General features: G+C 41.2%; 1 protein-coding gene across 4 annotated transcripts in view; it reads left to right on the top strand.

Annotated features, from left to right (window-relative positions):
* TGFBR2 (transforming growth factor beta receptor 2) overlaps nt 1-22,428 on the top strand; it is a 66,222-nt gene that overhangs the window by 21,887 nt on the left and 21,907 nt on the right. For 2 of the 4 annotated variants that reach the window (XM_082044131.1, XM_082044128.1), the window contains exons 2-3: nt 11,842-12,013; nt 13,680-13,870. In XM_082044131.1, the coding sequence (XP_081900257.1) occupies nt 11,850-12,013; nt 13,680-13,870 (355 nt within the window). In that variant the 5' untranslated portion in view covers nt 11,842-11,849. Of the gene's footprint in view, nt 1-4,031; nt 4,145-5,051; nt 5,073-11,841; nt 12,014-13,679; nt 13,871-22,428 lie in introns of those variants that run through there. The other 2 variants (XM_082044129.1, XM_082044130.1) reach the window with 2 other exon arrangements.

Raw genomic sequence — 22,428 nt, 5'->3', positions numbered from 1 at the left:
TGGTGTGTTATAAAATACCACAGAAATTCTGGTATAGTTCAGTAGCAACCGGCATACACGCATTACAGTTTTCTGTTATACAAGATAGAGACTTTCCCCATGCCGGGCACATCCTTGTTTAAGGTGGACTTAAGAGCTGTGGCTGAAGCCAGTTTGCTCAGTCACTGTATAGGTTGCTGAGATCATGCTTAAAGAATGTGCAGGTCCTGGTCAGAGGCACAAAGCACCCCCTAACTCATGACCTGAACATGCTCCAGCAGTTGATACAAAAGGTGCACTTGTGAAGGGCGGGTATAGAAGCCCAATATGGAGTTGTGCATGGAAAAACATTGAGGAATTCTAGTTTGATTTCCTCTACCTAGGTAAAAATAGAACACTGAACAGCAGAACTGCAATTTAGGTACTCCAAACCATGTCATTGTACCTAAAAATCTTTTTATGTCTTACTTACGCTATTTGTGCCCCTTGTGCTTCATAATTATGAAGTATTTCCTGCTTGCTAATGTGACACTTAAACCGATATTTGAACAGATGCAGCCCATTCCAATTACTGTCTTACATTTTGAGACTGCTTTTGATTTATTTTTATTTTCAATCTCAAATCCACTATTTAGGTTTGTCTTGGCTTGACTAAAGTTTTGTTCCTTGGTCCACAGGATCTTACTTCCAGTTTAGAGAAAGGAAGTGCGGTCAGAATTAGGCGCTTTGAAATCAGAGGTGGGAATTAAAGTTCAGCAAAGGTTTCAGAGCAACAGGTGAAACTCAGGTCTTACTTTTGTCTGGGTTTACAAAGCATTTTCCCAGACTAATGGTAGTTTCAGGTAAATATTCATCAGACTTTTCCCATGAAACAAAGCAGAATTGAGGTGACTGGCTGAATTTTAGTTTTGAGTTCATATTACAGATCTGCAGCAAAATCAGATGTTTCACTTCAGACAGAGGATATCTGTGCTTCACAGTGCTATCTGTCCCATCTATATAGCCCTTTCTCTTGAAAAAAAGTGTATTCTAAAGCCAAGACTGCTTTGATTCTGCAAGAGTCCTATGAAAAGGAGGTGTCTGGTAGGTCTGTGTATGGCTGAGGACACAGTCACAGAGAGTAATACATGTTTTCTCAGATGTCTCCCATAAATGTTGTTAACTGATGTGAGATACCAAAAGTACTTTTTCTACACTTAAGAGTGAAAATAACCTCCTTTCTGCTTTCATAGTGGATTTAAACAGCTATGGGGCCTGTCCCGAGCTGCCTCAGCAAATATTTCTGAGGAGAAACATCAGTCCTTGGAGTGCTCCCCAAAGTGACATAACCCGTGCAGATGAGTCCTAGACAAGACCCTTGCAGTGATGATGCCTGGCAGAAAAGAGTAACTGCAGAGCCCTTCTTTCCTCTCCTGGAAGGGCTGTGACATCTCCTGTCTCAGGGCAAGTGGCATTTGAAAGCAGACTGCGCTCAGGTTGGAGGGAGCAGCAGACAGCAGGTCCCCCATGTCCCTGGTGTGGTGGGGAGCCTGACCTTGCCCCAGAAAGAACTTCAGCCATGGATCCACAGAGACTTTTCTCTGCCCTCAGCAGTGGTGCTGCTGTTGAAATGCAGAGTTTTGCATTACCTTAGCCGTGGGTTCTCGCTCCTCATACCACATTCTTTATTGTGTTTGTGTAGTCTGTTGTCTAGACTGAAGAACTGTTCTGGGTCAAACTGGCCTTTTGGAGGGGAAGGGAGGTGTGGTAAGGTGCAGTCTGATTCCCCTGCGAGAGAGGAGAAAGTGCAATGAAGGATGTGAACAGTTAACCAGAGCAGGGGAGCAGGACTGCTGTTTTTTTCCAAACTGAAACTGTTTGTGCAGATATTTTCGGTATAACCTCCCTAGAGAGAAAAGAAAAAGGGAAGATCTTTTGTGTTCACAATGCTTAAGAAACAAATTAGTCATTTTTCTTAAATTGGCCTGAGGACTTCTCCATAAGGCAGACAGTTGCTGTTCTCAAAATATGTGTTTCCTTGCATCAAAAAGGAACAACATTAAAAATAAGATGTCAGAAAAGGAGTCTCTGCAGTGGCCTCCCCAAAGGAGGGATCCGCTGAGGGCTCTGGAGAGCTACATGTGGCACGGGAAGATGAGTATGGCATTATGGTTCCAAAACCTGTCAGGAAAGTGTGTCAGTAATTTTAAGGCGATATTACTAAAGCAAATAAAATGAAAAATAAAAGCATGAAATACAGCAGTGATACTTCTGATTCACCAAGCAACCTAGCTCTATCAAAGGGAACCTGAGGGAGTCAGACATAACTTTGAATTTCCTGTTTTGTGTGATTTGTCACAGTCTTAATATCTGTGCTTCATTTCCACTACTTTAAAAGGCAAGCAAAAATCTCCCCCCAAACTAACATATTTCGTGACCTTTCCTGGAGGTTCTTTTGTGAGACCAGAAAGGGTTTGCAAGTGCTTGCCAGTCTCCTGAGTGCACGAACAGTATTAATAAACATCTGCTCGTCTGTATTTACTCTTCGTAAGGCACAACAGCTGGTTTTAGGTATTATTTACACAGTTTCCTCTACATTTTCGTTATCTTAGTCTGCTTTTTTGAATACGCTGGATTCCAGTGGAGATACGTTTAGCAAGAGCTTAACTGTAGAAAGAGTTAACTTTAGCCAGAGTTAACTGCAGTTTCAGGAGAAAGATCTGGCTTTTTGCCACCAGAGTTGCTGCATGCTGCCAGCACAGAGATCAGTCTTTAAATCATTACCATTTTACATTTGGAAAAGATTATTTTCTGCCATCTATCTAGCCTTCATTCCTGTTGAAAATGCTACAGGTAGATAGCCAGGTAACATGAAAGTTTTTTCTACGTACAGAATTCACACCTCTTGAGCTTATAGTGGATTTAAAAGTAATTGATTAAACCACAACAACTTTGTGTGCAGTAAATCTCAATTCTGAAACTGGCTATACTTGTTCCAAATATAACCTATACTGAGGCAAATCAGCTTTAAAAGGATTTGAAGATCCACATGCAAAACTGTAAAATCTCCACCCCTTTAATTTAATCGGCTAAACTCATGTGGTGGTGTGTGTATACCAGGCCAGCACTTAGTTATTTGAAGCTGTTCAGAAAGTTAAGCATGACAAGACTGTATACTAAATATGAGCAAAGCCCTGAAGGAGTGTCATTTGTGAGTGTTTGGCTATGGAAGTTATGTTACTATTTTTGATTTTTGTGTGGCTTTGGTTGTGCAGTGGTCTGTGGGAGCTGAGGGCAGGGCTCCATCTGCACAGTGGCCCTGTGGCTGCCCGCTCCGGCGTCGCAGCCATGATCTGGCACAACAGGTGGCTGTGTAAAGGAGAAGTAGGAACTGTACACATGTGCCCACCTACTCTGTCCATCACAGGTACTACAACTGCAGTTCCCCGTGAGAAGGATGGCAGGGTTTGGCAACGCAGTGCAGCAGAAAGCTTGTAATGCTTTGGAGTGAACCTCTTTGCCCCTGCCATGGATCCTAATGTGTTCTGCTGCCCACACGATTAGCAGAAGATGCAGCCACTTACCCTGTGACATAGTCTTTAAAACTTCTCTGCCTTCCTCCCACCTGCGGCCTGTCCAATGAGGATGCTCCTAAAAAAGCAGACAAGATTTGTCTTTGCCTTAAGCAGATATCACAAAACAGACACTTAGGACTGCTAGTAAGTAACAAAGGGATGCCGTTAGGTAAGCAGCATTGGTACATTAAGAATATGTTTAATTTTTTTATGATCTCATGGATTTTTCAGTGTGTATGTGGTCACTGAGCACATTCAGTAGCCTTGCTCATAAACTGAAGAGCCAGGATGTGTGTCTATGGAATGCATCATGACTAATAGGAATAGCTTGACCATAACATCATTAGCAAATGTTCTAAAGTACTGTTCTACCTGTACTGGGTGGATTCCTGAATTTCCCTGTTGGAAACTGAGAGTTTAATAAATAGGCCCTTGAAAGTAGGGTCAAATGACTGTTGAAGGTAGAGATTCCTTATTTCTCTTGTAGTAAGAAAGATAAAGGGAAGAAATATAAACTGAGCTTTTGGAGAGAGCATGTGTCTCTTTCAGGACAAATGATTCACCTGCCCCAATGCCATTATGAAGAATGAAGAGCCCTGTCATATTTTGAAGTAGGTTGGTGGTGGTGGTGTGACTGTTGAGGGGGCAGGAGGGGAGAGAAGCATGTTTCTATAAACAGGCTTTCTTAACTAGCTGAATGGAAGGGTATGATGGGTTCAGAAACTCCATTCAACCTACTTAGAAGATTCAATTGTATGGTTTTGTTCTGGTGAGGCTCTGTAGCTGAGAGTGAAGGCATATTTGTGTTTTATCAAGTCAGAATTGTTCATAATTGTGTATGTTTTAATGGTTGGGGATTTTGCCACTAAGAGTCTTCTGTCATGAAAAAATCTTTGCTTACTTCTGTATCCCAGAAATAACTGTATAATGCTTGAATGACTGCTGTCTATTTTCAAAGCATGTATGTTGGAAAAATAATATTTGTACAAAGCTGAAGTGGTTATTCAGTGGGCAGGCAATACAAAAGGAGGTGAAGTTGCAGAATACACTTTTTAATGAGCAGGTCAGAGTTAGCTGTGCCAATGTCAGTTCTGAACCATGAATCATGCTTATTCCAACAAAGCAGGAAAGCTGTTTTTCCTAATCTTGTGAGCCAGATGAACATTGCTGCACTCGATACTCACTGTGTGTCTGAAGTCACAGGAGTTAACCACCAAAGACAGCTTCCAGTAAATTCCAAACTTAATGCATTATGCAGAAAAAAACTAGACACTGTAGTTATAGTTGAATAAATTGATTTTCATGTTATATCGCATATGGTTCTCCAGTGCTGTGTGCTGTTTACCAGCTGCATTAAGGAGGCTGTAGGTTAAAGTCCAGGAGAAGATGAAATGTCCCTTTGAGTGCCCTATGGGAAGCCATCATTTAGATTTTTTTTCAGCATTTTTGCCTGGAGACAGTATTCTTTTGTTCCACCTACCACGGAGTGCTAAGCAGTGGCCAGAAAATGTGAAAGAGAGCACAGGTAAAATTCTACAGGTAAAATCCATCTCATTATTTGAAGCATCACAATGTTATTTTTATTCCCTGTTTTCAGAATGTGTTCAGTTCAGAATTGTAACTGCTGATCTCTAAGAGAGTCTCCTCATACCTACACTAATGTCAGGAGTCACAGCAATGAGGTCCATTCTTAAGCATGTTTGAGGCAGTTCACTGCCGTGCCCTGGACCGGGGAGAAAAGCCCAGCCCATGATTAAAACTGTCAATGCTAGCTCATTTTGGAAACGGTGGATAAAAATAGTGTTATTTTAATGCTTTAAATACAAGAATGATTTTTCGATCTTCAAGATCTCCAGCTTAGTATGCTGTTCCCTCCCTTATTTTTTCTGGTTGTGTCCCTCCTCCCAGCTCCTGCCAAATTTGATTTTGTTTCTGTGTCAGCGCCTGCAGCAATCCCTAAAGCAAAGTTTCATCAGTTCCACTTGCTGTTAAAAGCCAGGCGCTTCCACTGCAGAGACGAGTTAAACAAAGTTTTCTAACTCCTGCTCCTTTTCCTTTTGTCTTTTCCCTCTGCACGTACCTTCCTCCGTTCCTCGCCTGCCAGTAAATAGGAAATAGCAGTTTCCCAGATTTCAAAGCAGTTCATCAGTGTTTCACTGCTATGAAACTGCTGTGAAATGGTTCTTCTGCTTGGGCCTTCCTTCAGCTGGGGGTGGCCAAACTACTGGCTAGGTCTACCTTGTCAAAATGGCTTACCTAGTTTGCCCTCTTCTTTCCTAGCAGACTTCTTGGGTATGGCTGAAGAGCAGGTTCTAGCCCACATAGACTACATGAAGGCCCATGAGCCCTGCCAGACCATTCTTTCCCCCATCTTACAGTAGCTGCTTTGTGGTAGGGTGGGTTGCAGGGCTATATATGTGTCTTGTTCCGTTAACAGTTGCATTGTTGCCATATAATAGGTGTGACTTGCATTTTTTTCATATGACAGGCACAAGCCATTACATGATAGGGAGAAGCCATGACGTAAATCTCTCCAAGTACTGCACAAAGAAGCATGTTCATGAAAAAGAAGTTATTTTGGTCTTTATCCTTTGCAGAGCCCTGATGCGGCTTGGTCAGGCAGGGAAGAAGCACAGAAGTCCCAAGCACTTTGCAAACAGAAGTGCAATTGATAACACTTAAAGGCATGTAAAAAAGCACCGACTAGGCAGCTGTTGTGCTAGGCTGGAAGGCTGAAGATCAAAAGGAAACCTAAGAGGTGAAACACCTTCCAAGGGAAAGCAGGGAGTACATTGCTAGGGGCAGACCAGGGTGATGTCAGTGATCTGTGACTATATATGATACAGGTCAAGGCAGAGAAATTCTGCAAAAGAACGTGTAGGAATGTGATTTTCTGGCGTCCTGCCACAGGGACAGTTAAATATCTGGTGAGCTAAACATTTATGCAACCTGTTTTCCTGTAACATATTTTAGCTGTACTTAAAAGTTTGCTCACGTTTGGCTTTACAGAGACTCTCTCAGCACTCTTGATAATCGTTGTTAATCTTAATAGAGACAGTCACAAAAGTCCTGTGCCCATGGTAACCCTACTGGGGGTAAATCATATTTGAGATAAAGGACTGCAGCCCAAAGCAGGGTCCAAGGCAGTATGAACTATGCAGGTTCATACTCACACAGTGAATATGGGAGTATGTGTCACAGAATGACACTCCATTTCAACTCATGACAGCATAAAGCTCAGAATTGGCAGCAGTAACTGAAAAATTGAAAATACATATTTCATAGGGTTACCTCTGAAGGTGTTGCCATGGGAGTTACTAGGTGATCTGCGGTGTTGCCAGTTCCTGTTCTTTTGTGAACAGTCATGTGTTAGCTGACATGTTTATTGAAGATTCCTCACGGATTCCAGTGATTTATTTTCTTTTTATCTTTTCATTTTGTAAGTTAGACAGTAATTCCAACCCTCCTGCTTGTGGCATGTTTCAAAACATGACTCAAACGCACTCTAAGAGTTAAGGCAGCAATGGCAAAGAAAGGAGAACCCAGCAGGTGGGTTTTGGTTGGGTTTGGTTTTGTTTTGTTTCCTTCTTTTATTTTCATGATCTCTCTGGCTAGGCTTTGTAACTCATTATTTTTGAATTTTAAGGGTTGACTATGGTTCCATCTTTTCTTTCTTGTATTACTGCACTGAACATAATCAGTATAATTAAGGGTAACCATCTGGATATATCCAGGTCTTAAATGCAAAGCTCAGATCCCTTATTTTCCTTGATTCCTTCCCTCACGCGGTTGATTCAACAATATCTGTAAGGCAAAAAATGTGATTTTGAATCATCCTGTCTCCACATTCATGATGCTGGCAGTGTCCCCATCACTATCAAAGTTCTGCTGAGGTTATAGATTTTGTATTGAGGGTGGTAGGGAAAATAGAAAAAAATACTGTCTTTCATACTCTTCTTGCAAAACCTGCTGTCTTTCTGTTGGATGAGCAGGTAATACAGCTTGGACATTCTCATAGCTGCTATGCTGTCCAGCCACAGGGACATGATGTTGTGGAGCTGTGCTCTTTGGGAGCACAAGGACAATCTCTGCCAAGGCTTTTTGATAAAGGCATCCTTCTCCTTCCAGATTTCCATGATGTAGTGAAGTCTTAAATTCAAGCTTCATCCCATCAGGTGGAATTCTTTCCCAGAGCCTGAGTAGCTGATTTCCCATTGCAACATCTCCCTCAGCATTTTTTTTTTAAAGAGATGAGATCTATCTGCTCAGCAGTGCTATTTTGTATGTATACATGTGCCAGAGGCACTGGGTAAGAAAAGAGAAATGCACTAACAAGATAGGAGTAAGAGAAATTGGCTGCTGTTTCTGAAATGTATCCTAAGACATAGAGTTTTCCAGTGTGGATATTCTCAAAAAAAGACAGCATGTTGGTTTGGGGTTTATTTAGATGTTATTGACTTTTGAGAGTTCTGTAATGGTACTAAAAATCAGAGGAATGTAAACTAGAGCCTGAGGCCTCAATGAAAGTTACACATCTACAAAAAACAGACACAAAGCAAACAACTTCGAAGACAGTCAGTAGACTTTGGGTGAGGCATATTGTTTATTGTCCCAAGAAACCATAAAAAATATGTGAACCATAGAGTAAAAATGTTGTCCTGCAAGCCCGGCTGCACTAGAATCCATGGTGTTGATATTTCCTATATGGCTGCTCCAGTGTCCTTTGCATAATATCCAGCCCACATGTTGGCTTGCAGGTTCCATGCATTTTAACCACAGTGACTGAAAGTTAGTTGTAAGTTTCATAGCCAAAAAAACACAGTCTTTTATTTGCAGCCCACGGACAAGCAAGCAAAAAAAAGCTAGAATTGGGCTTCCTGTAGAAGTCAGAATAAGAAAACTAACATTAGACAGTAGATGGCAATTTTAGGAGACAAGTGCACATTTTAAGATGACTTCCTTCAGATATGCAAATCTGTGTTTTCTCCGTTGACTTTCTCATTATATCCACATTTTTTTTCTCATGCAAAGTGAAAGGTTGCTTCTGTCCACAGTGTTCAGGTAACTTCAGTTGTATGAACAGGAGAAAATCTTGAGGAGCTGGCTCATGTGGTATGAATTGTGCAACAGGATAGTCAAGCACTTTTAGAGATGGACATTCAAGTGACTACAAGAAGAGGAGCAATCTTGCTGATTATGAACCACTCACTGCTTCTGGCCCCTTCAGAATATGAGTGAATACACTTCCCTAGGGAAGAGCCCTACCAACTTGTTGTTCTCCAGGCAGGGTTTTGTGGATTAGAGACAGGTCTGAGCTAATATGACTTGGAAGAAGACCAGTCTTTCCTGGATTCCTAAGTCCTCAGAACCTAGCAGGCTAAGTCTCAGTAATAGCAGGCCGTGATCAGAAGAGAGTGAGGTTGAGGCCACATCTGACTACAGATTTAATCTCGGGCCATTTGCAGAGGTTGATTTCAGCATCAGTCTCATAGGGAGAAATCAAACTTGACCTTAACCCGTTTAGTTTGGAACTAGATGGGTTATCAGGGTGGGTAAGGCCAGACTGTATTAACGAACAATACACCAACACCTGCTAGAAGAATGTAACAGTATTAGGAAGAGTAAACTGCAGTCTCACTTCAGATCAGATACTGAAGCATGGAAGAAGGTTTGCCCACCTGAACAGTTAATCCGGTACCTCGAACTGCCAGAGGAATGAATAGAGAGGGACTGCACTGTCAGCCTCTATGACAAGAGTTTTTGGAAGAAAATTCAAGTGTAATCAGTTCTGGAAGTCCTAAAACCCCATTAGATTTTGCCATTAATTTAACCTGTTCAGAAATTAGTTGGGCCTAACTACACAGCCTTTGCTAGTAATTGAATTAAGGCTGACCACCGTAACTGAAAAACGTAAGGTTTGTGACCTTGCATTGAATTGCTGCATTTCAGATAGTTGAGAGGTTTTTTTTCTTTTTTAATCAAGTTGCTTGGTTTGGATATCCCTCCTTGGAAGAGGTCCAGACATATTTTCATATGTTTGTTCCAGTGGGTGAGTCTTGGCAGAACCTGGAATAGCTGGGGACAGCACAGGAATGAGCCCTGCCTCTCAACAAACATCATGTGCTTGAACCGGTTTACTTAGGGTCTTGCCTTCACGTGACTTTTGTCTCCAGCACTGCCAGCACTAGAGAAGACTGACTCGAGTCTGTGGCTCAGAGGTGAAAGCAGTGTAGATGCAGCTAAAATTCTTTGCAGTTTGAGCAGCAGAAGTCCTTCCCCTGCGCTCATTTGTGAGCCGCTTGGCACCCTGCCACACACAGGTTTCCTGTGTGAGCTTGGGTGAGTCACTTCATCTCTCCCTTGATATTTGTCTGTACCGTTCATCCAGGCTTTGAGGGCTGTAGATTGTCTCTTACTGGGTAAGAGACACAGTAAGAGGTGCAGTCACTTGTTATCAGATTGTTTTTAACATTACTGGAACCTAGAGAAATCAATACAGTTATTACTTTATCTTCAACATGTAATAAATAGTAGGTACCATCCAGATAAAAGGAATAATTTGCCAAAATGATGATTATATTAACACATATTTTATAGAACACTAGATTCAGGACCTTTTGAGTTCCTACCACACCTACTTCAATGAGGCTTTGTTCTTCTGCCTGTCTTCAGGGAGTTGTTGCAACACAAATAATTAAGAACAAGAAAAGTTTGCCTGGGGCTTGAAATTCAGCCAGCCTCTAAGTTACTGCCAGCATTCTCCACCCAAGTGCTCCCAGTGAGCTCCTCATAACCCTCCCCTCTGTGTAGGAGCTTCTTCTGTACCATTAAAATCATAGGGAGTTTTGCCACTGATTACAATGGCAGTAAGATCAGAGACCTTAGGTCAGTACCAAAGCATGCTAATGATGAGAAGGATTTGTGATTTAGATAAAGAGGAAAGACTTTTCTCTCAATCCCTTACAATGGCTCAGAAATCCATTGAAAATGTTACCAAGAGGCCTTTTTATTTCCTTCTGGAAAAAGCACGTGTATTTAATTCCTGTAATAAAATATTGTAATGGTAGTAAATAGTGAAGTTCTAGAAGCAAAAAATTGATTTCTCAGCTAATGGAGGAGAGAGGGGGAAATTACAAATCCCTGGTTGCCTATTATTGCTTGACTAGCAACATTTGGCCACAAAGAGCAGTATGAACATAGCTTTACCAGACAGGTAGCTACAAGAGAAGGGTTGTGCTGTGTGAAGCCCAGTTTATCTTTAAAGTGGTTCAGCCTACTTTTCCAAATATATTACAAAGTGAGTCAAACTGAAACTGTTGTAGATAGTCTGCTCCACTTCACATAGTTGCATATTCATTTTAGCTTTAGAAAAAAGTTTATGTTGGCATTTTCTGTTCCTTGTAGTCACACTGGCTTTTTTAAAATAGTTTTTGAACTAAAAATATGTTTCCTGAAATTCATACACTGGGACGAAAAAAATCTCTTCCCTTACTGCTACCACACTGAAGCAGATAGTGAGTACTAAGACTCAGAAGGAGTAAACAAGTAATTCTTCAATGTCGGGGTGCAGAAATGTAGCTGTTGGGTCAAAGTAGACTTCTACAAGACAGACTGTCATTGCAAGTTAGTTTGAGTTCAAGTCCCTTAATTAGCCTGGGAAGACTCCAGTAGCAGATTACGTGAGCTGCACAGATGCCCTATTGCATTTCCAGTTTGAGTTTCACCCACAATCTCTAGCAGACCATCTGCCTTAAGTTGAAAGTCAGTTCCAGCTCTCTGTTGTTCTATGTGAACAGAAGTCAGATTATGGCCAAGACGTGGGTTATGCCTCTGGTTTGTAAAGACAAACTTTCAAAATTCATCATGATCCATGTAATAATGATGTCACCCACCTACCATGCATTCCCACTATGGTATCCACAGTTACTTTGGCACACAGGTCATGATGCAATATATTGTACACGGGGGACGGACTCACTGCCTGTAAGTAATGCAAATGGGTGACTGCAGAGTGGTTATTTCAGTGCAAACTGGACTCGAAATAATTTTGATTCTGCAAAGAACAAAGTAACTTTTGCTCCCTCTGAAGTCAACAGAAGCTGATTTCACTTTTCAGATTCACTTTGATTAACCTGTTCTTGACACTGTGGCACTTGCCCTGTTGTAAAGAAGATTGGTGGTTGTGAAAGACCAAAGATTTTCTAATTTGAATGTTTACTGATGCTGAGAACATTGTATTCGTAATGAGCAATAACACAATCTGATAATCTACCATTACTGAGCTTTTTCTCTTTTTTTTTTCCTTAAGCTGAAAATATGTCACCTGTAGACAGAAATAAGGAAAATGGATTGCAAATGCCAAACCTATGCAAATTTTGTGACATTAAAGTAACTACCTGCTCAAACCAACATCAGTGCAAGAGCAACTGCAACATCACAGCTATCTGTGAGAAGAATAATGAAGTCTGTGTTGCTATATGGTAAGTTATTGCTTCATGCAGGTGGGGAGGAGAGCACACCCTTGTTCGTCATTGCTTAGTACTTTCCTCAATTGCTCTGATATTCAGAATGTCCCTGCTACCTTGCCAGGCTTTGCTCTCTGGCTTCCAACTCACATTTCTGCTCAGCATACTGAGAGTTGTTTGAGGCTAACAACATTTCTGATATGAAATGTTCTGAGGACTTTTTTCTTTTAAAGCAGTTCTGTTCCAGCTTATGCTGTTATTGGAAAAGGGGCATGGTTTTTTTTCTCAAACTGTTAAGCTGCATCCACCCACATCACTTCGAGTAGAAACAGAGTTGAGACTCAGAGAGCATTGTGGTGACGTTTGCTGAAGACAGACAATCCTCTCTCAGGTTTCAAAGTGAACTAGATTATGTAGATCTATCACAGGAGGCTTATTTACCATGTATAGGCAGAAATACTTTCTCTCAAAGGTAAAAAAAATCTTCTGTGTATATAGTGACTCTGATGTAAGCGTGGTGCTTTTTATATAGCGTATGTCTAGGTTCAAATAAATCAAGGGTATATGAAAATGAATTGTAAACTTTTTTTTAGATTTGTTGACTCTAAACTTGCATTCCAGTATAAAAACTGGGGTTTTGCCTCTCCATAAATGGTAAGCCAATCCTAACAAAGAAAACCAAAACCACTCTTAATGAGTTCATAAGGGGACAAAAGGAATAGAACTGAGTATTAGCAGCATTGCTGGTAATTTAGGAACATAGTTAGGACCACTCACAGAAAGACACAATTAATTCATTTACTGAGGGATTAGCTGTGTCCATTGACTCGAAGAGATGTTCAGCGTAATTGGAAGTAGACATCTGAAGTGCAGAATCAGTCCAGGGTGCTGTTCCATATTTGTCCTGTGCTCCTTTAGTAAGTGATCAGTGTCTATTATCGCTGTACAAAGTGGCTGTAATGCAATGTAAGATACACTGTGGATTTTTCATGCCAATTTGTGCAAAAGCCAAATGAGTTGAGAACTGTATTTAAAGTGTTCTTTGCCTCTGAATCTTGCATCAAGAAAGTGAAATCTGTGGAACAGGAAAAAACACAGGAACATGGTCCAGATCATCAGCTGTAAATATTGCCCTGACAGTGAGGCAATGCTGGCTTGTACCAGTTCTATGGTTGGGTTTGGATTTGTTTGTTTGTTTATATAAGGATAGCTCCTTCAATGCAGAATTTGTGGTGACTGTAGACTTCAAAAGTAAAATGAAAAGGCCAACTCACTAGAAATTCCCCAGATTTTGAGGAAATAATTCAGTTTTTATCATAATTTCCCACAGATTTTTACTGTCTGCACAGTGACCACAAAAACCAAAAGTATGTTCTGAAGTTCACAGCAGTTCATTGAGCATTAGCTTGAATAATTCTGGGTGAGATTTTCAAAGAGACTTATTGGAGCTTAGTGGTAATATGATACAGGAATAGCTGTGCCATTGTACAAATGCCCCAGTGTGAGGAGTCCAGACACAGCCAAATTTATCCCATTCAGGAAAGCCAGGGAAGAACATGTGATACTCTTGAAATCCCATTTGAGCTCTCAAAAGAGGCAAATTTTGGCCAGGCACAGTCCTGTCTGGTCCCTTTGTAAAATATTCCTTCTTTGATTTCAGTTTTCTCCTTTTCATTTTTAGGCGACAGAATGATGAAAATGTGACATTAGAAACAATATGCCATGATCCCCAGAAAAGACTCTATGGTCACATATTGGATGACTCCAGCTCAGAGCAGTGTTTGATGAGGGAAAAGAAGGAAGATGGGGGATTGATGTTCATGTGTTCCTGTACAGGTGAAGAATGCAATGATATGCTCATTTTTCCATCAGGTAAGTTTAATAATTTGCCCTGCATTCCTAGGCTGCACCTTACAAGTGGTAGTAAATGTGTCATACCAATCGACTTACAATCACATTTTGTGGAAGAAAACTTCTAGTGGCAGGAGATATTTTGGTCTCTCTGAGTCTTGCAAAATCTCAACCTTTTTTTTCTGTGTTCCAAGGATATTTCTTACCAGACTATCTTCCTTTTGAAGTAAGTCTGATACTCAGCTTAAGACATTGCGCTCAGAAATTGATGGGAAGAAGGATGAAAGCGAGATGTTTAGAGTTGTTTTGTTGACATGTCAAAATGAAACATATGCTAATTACATTATAAAACATAAACAAGAGGCAAATGCCATATTTAAGGTTCTACCTCTTCTAAAAGGCTGTATTGCCGTAGCGTGGCATCTGCATATACAGATACTACTGGGTAACTTGATAGGATGTGAATATCAAGTCAGCTTCTCTGTTGTAACTAGCCATCTGCACTTGTTCTGTGGTAGGCGTGAAGTAGCTAGAAGGTTCCTTCACTGGTGGATATGCTACCTCATGCTTACTGCAGTACAAGGACTTGTATGTGAGTGCTGTTAAACCAGTGAAATTTGAGTATAGATCAAATCACGAGTGCATAACCTGTCCCCATTCTGCTTCATGAATGCCTACATCAAATACTGCAAGTACAGTAAAGGCAGTGCAGGTGTAGGCAGTGCTGGTGGACCTCATGCTGCACATATAGATGCACTTGTGTGCACACACCCACCTCATTTTATTTTTTCCTACCTGCTAGATCACACAATGATTCCTTTACTGAGACTAAGTCAGGTCTCTCATAGGCATGCGTGAGGCTTCATGTGGAGAATTTTCTGTGCACACACTTCTAAATGAGTATGGCACACAGCACCCATCCTTATCATCTGTAAGTTACTCAGAAAAGGATATAATCAAGTCTTCATTATCTGAGATAACAAAGGGTTGGGACACTGTTTCCACTCCTAGGAAACATAGTGTATGGATTCACCAAGGCAGACAACCAAGTGAGTTGCTTCTAGCTCTTGCTTCCCAGCCCTCCAAGAAGGCTGACTAGTTAAGGTTGCAAAACCACACCAGATTAGCCAAGGGCAAGCTAGAAAGTCTTTGCTTCCCTTGACCCAGGCTGTCCATATCTGGTGCCACCTCCTCCCATCTTCCTCATCCCCTCCCTAAGCTTGATTTGAAACCTGACAACCTGACTGCTGATCCATGGTTGTATGACCAACCCTTACTTGGGTGGGCTTTAAAGGAGTTGAAGTAAATACTGGTAATGATGTGAGCACAGGTGATAGACCGAGGACTTTGTTCTAACAGATTACCTTGATTTTATTAACAAGAAAATGTTCACAGTGAAAAGATCTTACTGTATTTCAGCTGTCTAGAGTTTTTATACAAAGCAAACCACACCCTTGTGGATTTTGGCTAATTTGTTATGAATTAGTCATGTTATAGCTGTTTCTCCTGGAGCTATGTAGCTGAATACAATCACTCTTGACAACTGTGTGTCTTCTGTGTGTGTGTTTATGAAAAAACATTCTATAAATTCAACACCAAGTGCCTTCATTCTCATAAATTCTGCAACCCCCCACTCACACTTCCAGAGCTGCCTAAAAGGAGCTGTATTATAAATTAAAACCCAGTCTTTTTACCCTAATTCCTTTCACTTTTCGGAGCAGAACTTTTTCTTCTAAGTCATATGCTGTAAGCACTCTACGTGACTCATGAAAACTGTGCCCTGCATTCACATGTAGTAAGCGCATAACTACAGATAAAAATTAAAGTAATGTAAAACTTCAGTTTGTAACATTTCCAGTTCATTCACAAACACAAGCATTAATTCCAGTTGGGAGGGGGTAGAGTCAAGGCTTTGTCATTCCTTTTTTATTGTTGTGGATTAGTGTTCCTTTTAAACGAAAACAGCCCCTTTGGATTGCTTGCCGGGTTAGCCATGGCAGGAAGACAAACGATTTTTACAGTATCAGACATGCGGTTTCCTGTCTGTGTTTAACTTTGAGCAGAACATCACAGCCAGCTGGTCCATGGCTCCTCCAGACAACTAGATAATAGCCTGCAATCATTTTGCCTTTGGAATGACTGTCATGCAGATCTATTCTGTACATTGTTCTTACCTCTTTTTTTTTTCTCTCTACATTTCTTGTATACCAGAGCAAGAATTTTTGGAGTGGTTTTGCACATCCTGTCATTTTAGAGAGTGGGCAAAAGCTAGTCTAAAAAAGCCCAATCAAAAGGTGTTTGTACTCATTTATTAGCAGAGACTGAGACAATAAAAAAGATTGTAATTTTTCACTTGATAATCACAGCCTTTCCTTCCAAGCTATTGCTGTAAATGTTCAGTGTTCTAGCTTTTCTTCCTCCTGGGTGCACGTTTAAGACAGACCAGATTTAGTTTCTTCCTGGTATTTCTGAGGTAAGAAAGAAAATTGTGGGTAAGGCAACAAGTTCTAATTTCCACCAGAGGTTAGTCACTACATTCCAGTGATTCACAGCTGAGCTGTTATTGCTTGTAGAATTGATTTAATAGCACTATTGGCTTGTGTCAGTCTTGACTGAAGGGTAAACCTCCTGACTGTATTTTTAGACACAAACATCTAAAGGTTTTGGGTAGTGGGAGATGTTGCGACTCACCCAAGGGTGGCTTTGGAAATGTTTTGAAGTAGTTACATCCAAATCAAATGCCTGTTTCTTGAATGGACTTCCGTTTAAACTGCCAATCTGTAAAATAAGCAAGATGTAGTCAGACATGTGCCTAAACATGCCTGTAGTTCTGCTGTGTCAGGGGACTTCTGACCCTGATTCAAATCAGGCCGTGGGCAGCTGGTGGAAAATACTATGTGTAGAACCACTCCAAACAACATCTGTAGTTCTTGGAGAAGTAATATACAGAAGACAGGTAGTCATTGCAAATCTGGCTACTCTGTGTTTATTTTTTAATCCCTCTCTTTTTTTGCCAAACAAAATTGTTGGTGACTGGCAAGCAGTTTACACCCTTGTGGTGGAAAACTGCTGCTCACAGCAAAACTCAATGCCAGGCTGTTTTAATTATTATTTATTCAAATGTCTAATGTCAGTGTTAGCAGAAGGCAAAGCTGAGGAGGAAAACCACTGGAAAAGGTTAGCCAAAATCAGGGAGTGAAAAACTCTGGCTGGCTAGAAGTTGGCTGAGTGGCAGACAGGGCCTGGTCCTGCTGTCATGGAAAAGATAAGTGCAGGACCAGGGTTTTTTCCTCTCTGATGTCTAGTTGTGTCTGGTGGATCTTCTGCATCTCGCTTTGCCTTCTGATGTTTTGACCTGTTGTGATGAACCAGGTCTGTCTGTAGCTGTTTGCACAGTTCCAGGCCTCCCTTGGTGTTTGGGCAGCTTTATTCCTCAGCCTTCCCTTCGCCACACCATCTCCCAGCCTCTGTTCATCAGCCGGTGTGAGCATGACAAATGCCTAATTAAGTTATTCTTTATTAACAATCCTAAGCTATTTGACTGAGGTTAAGGCTTGTTTACCCAAAGGGACCAAGTAAGACTGTGCTCTTTCCAGCCTCATGTCTGACCCGTTCTCCATGGGTAGGGATGACCAGGCATTCATTGTAGCCTACCTGCTATGCAGTGCAACTTCTTCCTGCTGGGCCGGCTCATTCTGACACATTCTTTCAGCAGAGTGCAAAAGGGTGACCCCAGCACTGGAGACTGCAGACAAGAAAATAAATCCTTTAAGTACAGTTGTCATTATACATGCAGTTGTTATCCTGCACATCGAGTTCAAATCTAACTAAAAATATGGAGATCTCAAAATCTGGAAGCAGGATTTGCAGACCTGTAGCCCAGCTCTATTTGTTCTAGAGTTATTTCATTCTAATAAATTACCTGGTGATTGTTTTTCATCCTCACCTGTCTTGCCACACTATGGAAATCTCCAAGCAGTTTGCAACCAAGGTTTCTGTGGGATAGTTCAGGTAGTTTCTGTTTATTCCTCGGGTGCTGCAAGATGAGATCAGTATTTTGGGCATTCCTAGCTGATGCTAAGATAGGAAAAACCTTTCGCAGCAAAAATGTATACAGTTATTAATGATTGTCTGAATCATCCACATGGTTGCATCAAAACTCCAGGGACAGAGATGACTGACAGGCCAGCAAGAGCTTATGAGAATACTGAAGCTATTTGGGGAAGTATGTCTAAGCAGGAGAGGGTGTTGTGCTGCTAACCATCTTCACATTGGGTTTACTAATTTTGCTAATTGAGACTGTAAGAAATGTAAGTATTTGATTAATCAATTGTGGCTGAGTCATTTGCCCAAACGAATTACAGCCTATGGATTTGCAGTGTGTCAAGTGCTGTGATTGCTCACTGTGTACGGTTGTTACCTGGGAGACCTGGTATTGTTCTGCTGCCTGAACCAGCGCAAGCACGCCTGCGTGGTGCCTTGTCCTGTGCCGAGATCACAGGAGATATGGATAATGTTTTAGAATTTCCTTAACTTGGTGTCTCTTGCTTGTCTCTAACATGTTGCCCCTGTCTTTTCCTTTCTTTCTCTCCTTTTCCTCTCCTTACTAGAGTCAAAGCATTAGTGATTTTACATGACTACATAGGAGGATCTCAGACTTAAGAGCAGACTTAGGACCTGTGCACAAACAGCCGCCAGGCCATACATGCTCATGTGATGAGTTGTCCAGTGCTCAAGGAACAGCAGAAGGCAGATGATTACAGCTGGACTGCTTCCAAGTGGATTTTAAGAAAGGCTTTCATTAATCTCTTTTTCTGTTCTCCAACTAACATGTTCAGAAGGTAACTGTCTTCCAGCTGCCCCATAAAAGAGGTCAGTAGCATTGCATAACGTTGCGCAGAGCCTCTTACCGCTTATGTATTGGCATTGTTCTCTATGTTTCCTCTTAGGTATTTGCAGCCACAGAGTCCCACCCAATGCCTGCAGCTGTGTGTAACCAAAGGAGAGGCTGTCTAATACTGAATGTCTGATTCACTTAGTGGGATCGAAAGGAAAGAGAATGGAAAAGGCAAAAAAAGCCAAAATTTTGTTTTGCTCTATATTATTTATATTATTTGCTTCCTAAGAAAATAACCATGCAGTGCTCAGTTACAGATTTGTGTAAAAACAAACTAGGCAGAGCTCTTCCAGTCTGGTTGGCATATTTGTTACAATTTGCATCACTTGAGAGCTTAATAAGTGTGGGAATGTGGCCAACCTTTTATCAGGTTGTCATGGAAGAGACTTTAATAATTACAGACAGAAACAAACTGTAACTAACACTGGCAACATAATATTTTGGGAAAGGTTGGAGGGGTGAAACTCAGGCTGAGAATAAAAATAGTGGTTAATGTGTGGCATCTGTTGGAACATATTGAAACTGGAGAGATTGATTTGTTCCAGAAAACCACCAGCAAGCAGCAGCAGACACTGAGTTGTATAGCTGAGGCATGTATCACAGAAACACAGTTCACATCATGTAAAGTTAGACTGTGTCGGCTTTCAGATTGCTGGGTTGGAAAGCTCAGCTGAAAAAGTCAAAATGTGTGAGAGATGCCATGTACACACAATGAAGTGACCTGTTAGAATGGGAGAGATAAGAAGGGAATGCATCCAGGGGTGGGAGATTTTAAGCAAATGGGTGCTGTGCCAGCAAACTGAGGAATTACACTTTCTAGCCAGCAGTGAGGGAATAAAACAGCTAGAAACTGTTTGTTCTGTCTTAGAGCTTTATAGTTTCTTAAACCTCCTGGGTGCTGAATAGCATACTTGGCAATCAGTTGAAAAATGAAATTCTGCTTACAATAGATAAAATATCCATTACTTCATTGCTGCCCAGCCTTTTTACTGAAGTAAGGCACTCAGAGGCAATCAAGTTGCCTGCCTCCCACCCCAATGACTTAAGATGGAGCCATTCCCATCAGGTGACGGACACATATGTGTGACTCTTCCCACATGTAACACATATAACTGGGTCATGTAACTGAGGATTTTCCCCAGTCATAACAGAGATGTCTTGAGTCCTGATCACTCATTCATGGGTAGTTATGTGCCAGGGGCAAAGCTACTCACCTCAGTGAAGATCAGCATTGAGTATGCCACAACTGTCCAAAACTGTTCATACTTTTGCCGTATTACCTCTGGGGAAAAGTGGTAAGTGGTGGCACTGGGCAATGGCCTGCGTTAAGTGCTCTGAGGGCTGGGTCTGGTTTGCCAGCCATGTGTTGACTGTAGAGCAGCATCCAGGCTGGCAAATGACCAAAAGGTCGAGTAAAGGCGTTCCCATACCTTTGAGTAAACATCCTTAGGGCCCAAATTCTGAGCCACGAGGATGGCACTGCTTTAGAAAGACAGCTTTAGAAACAGGCTGTAAGGATGGCTTTACCTTGTCACTTCTACCGTCTTGGACCCCAATAGCAAGCCAGGCAGAGCTGTCAGCTATCTGAACTAGTGCCTCTTCAGGAGGCTGCTTCAGCAGATACTATGTTTTGGATACCCTGGCAATATCCCATTTAGACTAAAAGATGAAGGCATACAGCTCAAACACAAGTTACTGGCCTTGACAGACTGGGTATACCTAGTCCAAAAAAACTCTTGTCAAATTCAGAAACGGACTGCAGAAATTTAACTTTCAGAAAGTCTACAAGAAATATCAGGGTTAATTTTCCACTGGATAGCAAGATAGAGTCCACCCTCTTTTTAAAATCTAGTGATCTCTGTCTTCTGCCATCAGATGGTTCAGCGTAGAGCTTAGGGAGGGGTGGAACTTATTTCCTGCCCCACAAAACTATTAAGTTGAAAAAAAATACTTCATCTCCAGCGAGGATGGAAAATTAAAGTGTTTCCAATAAACTGTCAAGATAAAAAAATGCAGGTTAGTTTGAGGTGCAGCATTTGAGTTTGGTTATTTCCAAGTGTTTTGTATCAAGATCAACTATTTTCTAAGTAAAAAGACCCTTCCCCCAATAAAAAGGCGCCCACCCTCATCACACAGCACAAAAATTAATGCCTATAGAATTAGCAAAAGTTTTTAAACATAAAAGTTGAATCAATTTTCAGACCACTTTTATCCTCAGGATAGGGGTTTCAGGGAAAAGTACAGGAATGTCAGAAGCAGTTTCTGAGAATCGACATTTCCTATCTAAAAATGTTTTGCTGAAGATTTCCAAGCCATCTTAATTCTAAAAAGACCAAAATCAGGAAGGTGCATGAGACACTGAACTACAGAATTTCATTGTCACTTGAGGATTCATAAAGAGATAAACTCAGTTCCCCCAAACAGCTGCTCAGAGTCTGTGAAACTTCTTTTCACTGAAAATGAACCATTTTATGGAATCAGTTTTCATCCAGAAAGTAGAACTATGGGAGGGGCAGACTTTTTCATATTTTACTGCCTTGTGTCTTGCCCAGAAATTGGTACACATGTAAGAATCAAACTTGCATTTTGCCTAATTGAGAATAATCAGAGATGAAAAGCTCTTCCCTGTATGAGACAGAGTAGGACTTGAACTTGAGAGCTCCCATACCCCAGACTAGTCCTTTCACTGGTGAGGATTCAGCACTCGCATCTCTTGCCAAATTGCAACATTTGAACAGAATTCTGTTTATGCAAAAACATTCAAAAAGTGTTACTTTTCATTCCTGTGTGGAATTGAAACCAAATTTCGAAACCTCAGAATTGCTGTCTTCCAGTCAGCTCAAAGGGCTGCTTTGTGTCTCAGGAGCTTGCAAAATAACTAGATCAGAGTCCTGGGTTTGGGCCTGTATTTTGTGACTGTGTGTCTCTGGGGGGTTTTAAGACACTAGACAAGCTTGCAATACATCAGTGTTGACATATTTACCCTGAGTTCTGCCTATATCAAACATATTCTTGCCCTGCTGTGCAGCTTTGCCTAGCAGTTGAGTAGGCAGCAACTTCAGAACTCACATAAGAAGCAACCAGCACTGAATTGGTTCTGTCAGGATGGGCTGTGCATTTCTGCTGCCCTCTGCTTTGCAGTGCAGATCCTAATTTTATTGCCATTGTTTTATTTCTTGTTTCCAAAGTTCAGTGACACCAAAGTTCAATCAAAGGCATCCAATCCAACCTAGAGAATTTGCAGGCAAAGCGATGTTGTGCTTTGAAGCTTCCTGGCTGAACAGGGGCTGTACAGTGTTTCCATTTTCCTTGGCACCTGAGCCTTATTCCCTCAAGGCTTTGGTAGTGTTAAGGGTTGTGCAGATGGCTTGTGCTTAGTTTAAACCACATACAGGAAGCTTTCTTTTAGCTCTACTTCTCTATTGTTATGCTATATTAATAGGTTCTTTTGAAGCTTAAGAAAGGACTGATCTGCCTAAATAATAGTTCTGGGTGGGAAAAGTTATTCAGGAGCATGTTTGCAAAACCTGAAAGGCTGTTTCATTTAACCATTTCCTTGCTTGCCGGTTCAGCCAGGTTTTGCTCATTGTGGGGCTCAGAAAAAGGAAGCTGAACTCCCATTTTTGAAATTGTGGGGTTTGAGTCGTAGGTATTTATAAGCAAATGAACATATTTATTCTTA

Source organism: Streptopelia decaocto (genome assembly GCF_964273445.1).
Source record: "Streptopelia decaocto genome assembly, chromosome: 2".
NCBI classification, from domain to species: Eukaryota; Metazoa; Chordata; class Aves; order Columbiformes; family Columbidae; genus Streptopelia; species Streptopelia decaocto.
This window is presented reverse-complemented; position numbering and strand designations above follow the sequence as displayed.